Raw genomic sequence first — 7606 nt, forward strand, 5'->3', positions numbered from 1 at the left:
CAACAACACCATGCATATTCGGGGATTTTCAGCAGAGTATATCTTATGGAAATTGAATACTGAACACACCATACAACAAACAAAACAATAAACAAGTATTGCCCAAATCAAAAGCTTCCAAATTTATGTAGGTAATGTAACTTACTGCATTCGGAGCCTTCAGTGATGGTATGCAGTGTATCAATTGTCACACCAACCCATGTGTGTGTGTGTGTGTGTGTGTGTGTGTGTGTGTGTGTGTGTGTGTGTGTGTGTGTGTGTGTGTGTGTGTGTGTGTGTGTGTGTGTGTGTGTGTGTGTGTGTGTGTGTGTGTGTGTGTGTGTGTGTGTGTGTGTGTGTGTGTGTGTGTGTGTGTGTGTGTGTGTGTGTTATCCCAAACGCAGCCTTTATTGCAAAATAACATGCTCATGCTCTTGATTAGTTATTTAATTTGCCTTATGGCAAGTAGCCAGAAGAAGGAGCTAAGATACCATCACTGGAGGCGCCAAAAGCAGTAAGCTCCATTAACGCAGAAGCACTGTAGCGCCCATGAGGGCAAACCTACACGTTGTTCCAGCATGATACGCAGTGATTTCCCTCATACATACCGATAACTTCACATATCAATTTTGGCCATCTTGCTGATATAGAAATCTAATTTCTTCCTCTAACAGCTTCCTAATGATCTGCGACACCCAGTGCATTCTGTATCTGCGCTTTAAATCGCTAAGCAAACACATTTGACTTAGAAAGATGGTATGCAGTACTTGTTTAGCATTTTTATAATGACAGGAACAGTTATATTTTACAATGCCTTTATTTAGAATATTTACAATGGATTTATAAAAATATATAATTAAAGCTTTTGCAATGATCTATTTTACATGTACACTGTATGACTTTGTTCACATCGTTGAGTTGGTCTGTAGAAACCAGATTTGTAACCAATTAAGAAAACAATTTACTGCGTGTACAGGATACAGTTCCATTGTCAACTATAGCAAACTTGTTTAATGAAACATCAATGACAGACATTGTTGCATTTAAATCCTGCAGTCTTTTACAGAAATATACATGAAGTAGTTCAATGAAAAGACGACACAACCCCCAACCACTAATTCTGCTGCCTGAGGACAGGGGACTCCAGTACAGTTCAACATCCTCATAAGTTTACATTCATACGGCCACAGACCGACTGGAGTCTATCTATATTTGGCTACATTTGTATGCACATGTGTTAGGCTATAAGGGCCCATTCAATAGTTAACACTTTGGCAAACAAATCATAAATAGTGCTTGCACTTACTGTTTGTATTCTTGAAATGCCCTCAAATAGATAAGGGTCTGCAGCTCCTTACATAGTCCTAATGTGAGTTTTGAGTCCTCGGTTTGCGGCACGAGCTCCCTGGCTTTACGACGATGAGGTAGGGAGATTGAGTCCGTGTACACTGCTCAACGCCTCTTGCTGCAGTTGCTTGCTTAGGGGCTGGGGGGCTTTCTGTCTCCTGCAGAACACAAACAGAAGACGTTTGTATAACACACAAGCCATTACTCTTTATTTCAGCAAAACTAAAAAATACCAATATTTATTAAAAACCAAAATGATTTTATCTTAGGCCTATACAGACCTGAATGACCTGAAAGTTAGACTAAGACATGCAACATTTAAATACAAAATAGGTTACTAATAATCACAATAGTCAATGTTACACTATAAGGCTATTCATTTGATACCATATTTAAAGTATTCCACATTGTTTTACACAATGTTATTTTTCTAAACTTCACATGACATTTAAATTGTACACTATGAATGAATTTACTGACAACATGGATCACATGCTGCAATAAAACTTCCACATTTGTCTTCTTGGGTTCACACCTCGATTCATCATCAAATGTATTCATGCATTATTTTTGTCAAGACCATATCATCTGTAAATGTTGGCTAATAACGTATATATTTTTTTAGAACACTAAATGTTTTTAATTGTATCATATATTTAATTTGAAATTAAAATATACAGCAGCTATCAAAGGGATAAGAACATGTTTTAATCAAAGCATAAGTAGAATAATCTGGATAAGAGCGTCTGCTAAATGACTTAAATGTAAATGTAAATGAATAATACATGTATAAGGGCCGCGATCACTTAGTTCAAGCACCTATTTAGGCCTATCTCAGCCTAAAAGAATGATAATTTAGCTGTCATAGAAACACTATAGGTCCGCACCATTAGGCCTACATCAATATTTTAGGCTGCTACAATTTCGAGACCCTTTGCTAATGTAGACTTAGATTTATTTTGCACTAATGCCCTATATATTTTAGTCCCCCATTATAACATATAAATATAATTATTGTGGGACTTGACAGTGACATAATTTACTATTTAATGTCCACAATTAGACAACCGGTGTTAGATTAATGGTTACCTAATAATAAGCGTGTGTGTTTGAATAGGCTTTAAAAAAGTAAATACAAAATTATAAAAATGCACATTGTTATTTTACCGCTTGTTATTGAACTTACAATAACGATGTTGTTTTTGCCATTGATAAAGGAAACTTGGAGGGAAACGAGTCAGCTGCCAGTGAATTATGCTAAATTATGCTAAAATTGAGATACCGCAGTTGTGATCCGAATGGAACACTATCAAACAGGATCTGGCCTACCTTCTCGCGATGGATGTTTGAACGGCATTGTAGAGTGGATGTCTCCAGCGTGCATCGTCATGCCGCTGCTTGGGTGGGACAAACTCGAGTTCTGGGACTGCCAAGGGTGCCCAGGGGTCACATAGCTACCTGGCCCGCTATAAACGCCGTACTGGTTTGAAGGTGAGTAGGCACAAGCAGGGACATAACTGGATAATGTCGATGACGGCTGCAAGAAAATACGCACAAACACAAAGAAAGTATGTCAGATTTACGTTTCCCAGAACGAAACATTTGCACATCTATGACATAAGTGTGTATACAGTATATATCAATACACCCTATGTCATATTAATCTTCCTTGAATAGTGCTGGAGCAAACGTTGAACATTTTGACGAACATTAAAACAACTTGCGAATACCAAGCCTATATTAAACAGATGAATGCCTTTCAATACACACTATATTATGTTACACTTCGAACCCAGTCTCTGCAGATAAAGGACACAGCTATAGTCTTATGCATTTATATCAGTTCTTGTTTTTACCTGTGCATATTTTATGTCTGCATCAATGGCTGATTTGTCAATTCCGTTGACTGCTTGTGCCGAGGGAAACGTCGCTCTGTTGATACTACTCCAGTCTTCCATTTTCTGTGGATATCCCTCTGCTCCAGCAATTGCTGATTCGGAAACAGAAAATTGCACTTTACATGTAAGATCATTAGGGGAAAACTGTCAAAATGCCTCTGATCTATTGATATTCATAACTAACTATCAAATGAATCTATATGAAGAAAGCAGCCGTTGAAACTGTAAAATATTAAATGAGACCTAAATTATATGTTATACTTAATATTAATATTGCACGTTATATCGGATATATTTCTTCAAATGCTATCAGAACAATACGTTTTGAGATGAGGAATAGTGTGCGTAATTGTGCGTATCCAAGCCAGACCTATTGTTTTCGTTTCTGAATCAAGAACTTTATAAGCTGTTCGTCAGGAATCTATTGGAGGAAATGTGGACAAGGCTATCACACGTTTATAGCTATTTAAAATGTTCAATGCCACGTCAAATGATCGATTATTATATCGCATCATTGTACAAGCATGCATAATAATTATGCTCTTTCGAATATGGCTACATGCTATAGGCCTACTTGCTACCTTAATGTGTTTCCTTGATGGCAGCGCTGCAGCCATGGCCGACAATACATCTGGGCCCTACAGGCAACATATCACTAAGAACATGACGAGTAGGAACTTATAGTGAGTGACCTTAGGTCCTACGGGGAACGAGGAGGCTTTAACGGATAGCCTAAGCAAGGTGCTTGCCTAGGCGCCAGTGAGTAGGCCTGCAGAGTAAGTCGTGTTCCTTGTGAGGCACAAAACCAAGGCCTACAAAGATTTTTAGGGCAAATATCCTCCCTGATGATTACACGTTAAACCATGATTTATAAATCATACATCATGGACAAATTAGTCATAAACTGAAAAGCACGTCCAATAGCTCAAGCCAGTCACCCCAAATGCACTTTGACAATTATTGGGAAATGGGTTAGAACTGTGTGTATGTATGGTGCCATATAAATCAACAAGCAATCATTTGTCTAGAAAATAGATTCAATAGTACGCACCTTGATGATCCATGAAGGCCCTGATACCCAGAATGTTGGTGACAGTGTGTGCCGATGGCCAGGCCCTTGATATGTTCACATGGCCGGCCGTCACGGGTACTCCCGGACCGCTGCCCATTTTGCCATTGGGTGACATACCATTGGGGTATGAATAAGGGTATATGTGGTTGTAAGAGAGGCCGGCCTGTGTGGGGGCTTGCTTGCTGCTCTCATACTGGTTTGGCTGGGAAAGATTTCCAATCTTGTTCCGTAAAATCCGGCTAATGGAGCTGACTGAGGGCACGTTGTATTTGTCACAAACTCCGTCTGCTAGTAGTCTGTCCCGGATCTCCCACGCAAATATCCCCGGGTCACCTTGTTTGTAATCCCTTATGTTCTTCACTACATTCGGTGTGGTAACCCGTGGTTTGCTCCCCCCGATGGCACCGGGTAAAATGGAACCTGTTTCGCTGTACCGAGCTAATATCTTGCTCACACAGCCGTGAGAGACGCGAAGTTGCCTACTAATATCACAGGGTCTGATTCCAAGCTGGGCCAACTCCACTATCCGTAGTCGTATGGCGTTAGGCAGAGGTCGTCCATTGACGAATACACCACCCAACTGATTCACCTCGCCATAGGTTTGCTCTAACGGGAATAAAGATGCATTAACATATTCAGTCATGAAAGCAGACACAACTCCATACTCGCACAGTAAATTTAACCATGCAAAATGGCGAGCTATTGTACGTTTTTGTTATTACTAATCACATCAGGAGGCGACATTTAACTTACCTTTGGATCTTAGTGCCACTTTTGCCACTTTTTAAGTTTTATGTCAATTCATTTCGATATTCTGTACATACATTTTTAATAAATCAACCATTGAATATGAACTTAATTATGAATATGCCGCATTAGCATATCGCGGAAAAAGACTTGTCTGTGGTATAAACTATCCTTCCATTCGTTCTGTAAAGGGATATGTCCACTTTATCTACAACCCGAAATCAACTGTATAGTTATTTCTGGCGTTATACAGGCGTGTTAAGCATGGTTATGCCTCCATACGCTTTCTTTCACTGAAGCATGCCGATGTTAACGCAAGCTTACCCATTTGCCTGTGGTTCGAGATGCTTTGAAATAGTTGCCCTTCAATGGTTGAATGCGGTGGTTCTCCCTTCTGCACGAAGGAAGCAAAACTTTGAGAAAAAATGTGGACTTCTTAAAAGACTCCTTCCAATTGTTCTTCTCCCTCTTCTATCACAGTGCTTCGAGAGAAAATGCTTTGTACGACGGCACTGAAGTGATCTTCATCTGATAAAGGCAAAATTTAGTTATCCCAGAGGCTGAAGTTTGTTGGGATTAATTTGACGCGTCCGTCTACGTCAATTTTACCACGCTGGAGTTCTGGTTTTGTTTCATTGGCCGTCCTGACCGTGGATAGGCTGTTGCACACATGCACCATCCGGTTTGCGCAATTCAACCTCTCTCTGTATTTTACATAGGGACTAAGTGACTGAGGGGAAACATTTTATTGAACGCGATGCATTGGTAAATAGAAAATACATTGTAAACCATTGAAGAGATTCTTTCGAATGAGGTGAGTTGTGCTTTGGATGGACTTCCAATGGGCACTTCTCCACTAATGTAGACTGTGTTTACAATATTTTGTGAGTGACATTTGGCAATAGAGCCTGCAGTGTAGCCTATACATTTTGATCAAATAACTATTAGAATCTTATCCACCAATGTGTATCATTAAACCATAATATTTCAGATTTGTTTCATTCCATCCACTTTGATACATTTTCACAAAATCCATTTTTGCCAACTCCATTTTTATTTCAATCAATGTATTTATATTGCAATGCCTACTATTATTATGCTATTAAAATTAAGTCGGCACAATTGCTAATATATTTTCCAGTTGCGTTTTTTGGTCCATTGTGGAACCAACTGACCGCCGGTGCGTCCCGCCTGGGAGCTCGCTCATAGTTCCGGCCTCTTATGGCGCGCGAAACACCATGGGAATCGCATAATAGTGTCACATGAAGTTTCGATTACAACCCAGACCAAGGGACTCACTAACCGGTAAGGCCTTTTACACCTCCATCCTTAGCATCAAACATGCTATAGGGCTCATGTAATCGATACCTTTGTGGGTTGCAATGCTCCTAGACTATAGGATATTGACTGAATTCCTGAGGCTAGCATTATCCCAGCATGTTCTCTGTGTTTCCTGTGGAAATTAAGAAGGTATAGTTTATAAGCTCGCAAAATGTCACTAGTAAAAGTTCACAGTCGAACCAACGGTAACAAGGTGCAGTGTCACTATCCCCTCTCTCTTGGCCACTTCACTACAGGTCTTGTAGGGAACAAGACACATGGAATACATCAGGTTGGGTCACCACAGCAACATTGGATGGAGGCGAAGTATGAGGAGAGGGCGATCGTTCATTAAAGTCACAGTGAAGGTACAGTTAGTTAGTGTGGCTCACTGCTCTAAATGTTATCTGCTAAATCAAGCATAAAGCATATGCACGATTTAATCTTTCTCAATAAATGAACCATTATTTATTGGCTATCTTGGTGAAGTGATAGGCTACGTTATCTGTTTTGTTTAGGTTATTGACATTGCTTTGATTCTGTAGAATTCTGTTGAAATCCCTTTTCTAAATCCAAAGGACTGCACAACAGAACCTCAATTTTCCCTCATCTGGATAGAATAGGAATTACACCACCATCTAGATTAAATTTAACCTACTGTACACGACTGTGCAGATTCCTTTGCTAAAGAGGATCACTGGAACACAAACATGTCGCGATGTATCAGGTATAAATGCATGCTTCAAATACGTTTTTCAAAAATGTTTTTTTTTTTACAAGAAAGACCATGTGAAATCATTTAAGATTAAATGAGATCGGTATTAGACTCGTTGCGTGTCCATTGGTACTTTGGAAGATGCACAGTAAAACTATAGAGCTGTTTCTGCCGCTTACTACAGGGCAAATGACTTAATACAATGTGTCGATTTCTATCAATAACCAAATTACTAAGTATATTTATTCTCATTCAAGTTTTGTATTGTGTCTTTATGAAAGTATGTCTGAGGAGATAATCGTTTAAACGTCTGCACTTTAACGCGGAAGAGTGCACAGCATTTCATGTTGTTAAGTGGCAATATTACATTATGCCAACAAGTTAGTTTAACTTTGTTCCACAGCTTTTAAAAAGTAATTTCCATATTATCAAATCATTATTTATGACTATTTTCACCGTTATATATTTTGTCTAGCAGGTTTACATTGATACAAGCATGGTTTCACTAATATTCTTTTACTTCTGGAA

The 7606-nt window shown here is 39.2% G+C and overlaps 1 protein-coding gene across 1 annotated transcript; it reads right to left on the reverse strand.

Moving 5' to 3' along the window:
• Positions 1-780: 780 nt before the first annotated feature.
• LOC124001927 (paired box protein Pax-1-like) lies at positions 781-5670 on the reverse strand. The gene is made up of 5 exons (XM_046309092.1): positions 5368-5670; positions 4276-4902; positions 3183-3316; positions 2656-2863; positions 781-1484 (listed from the first exon to the last, which is right to left on the reverse strand). The coding sequence occupies exons 1-5, from the start codon at positions 5369-5371 to the stop codon at positions 1459-1461; spliced, it is 999 nt and encodes a 332-aa protein (XP_046165048.1). The 5' UTR covers positions 5372-5670; the 3' UTR covers positions 781-1458.
• Between the last annotated feature and the right edge of the window lie 1936 nt (positions 5671-7606).

This window comes from Oncorhynchus gorbuscha, linkage group LG17, assembly GCF_021184085.1.
Source record: "Oncorhynchus gorbuscha isolate QuinsamMale2020 ecotype Even-year linkage group LG17, OgorEven_v1.0, whole genome shotgun sequence".
Classification (NCBI taxonomy): Eukaryota; Metazoa; Chordata; class Actinopteri; order Salmoniformes; family Salmonidae; genus Oncorhynchus; species Oncorhynchus gorbuscha.

Bases quoted from the DNA above. Each gene is read 5' to 3' on its own strand.
- LOC124001927 (XM_046309092.1), bottom strand. The intron at 2,864-3,182 runs GTAAAAACAAGA...ATTTTCTTGCAG, and splicing joins CAGACATAAAATATGCACAG to CCGTCATCGACATTATCCAG. The intron at 1,485-2,655 runs GTAGGCCAGATC...TGTGTTCTGCAG, and splicing joins CAAACATCCATCGCGAGAAG to GAGACAGAAAGCCCCCCAGC.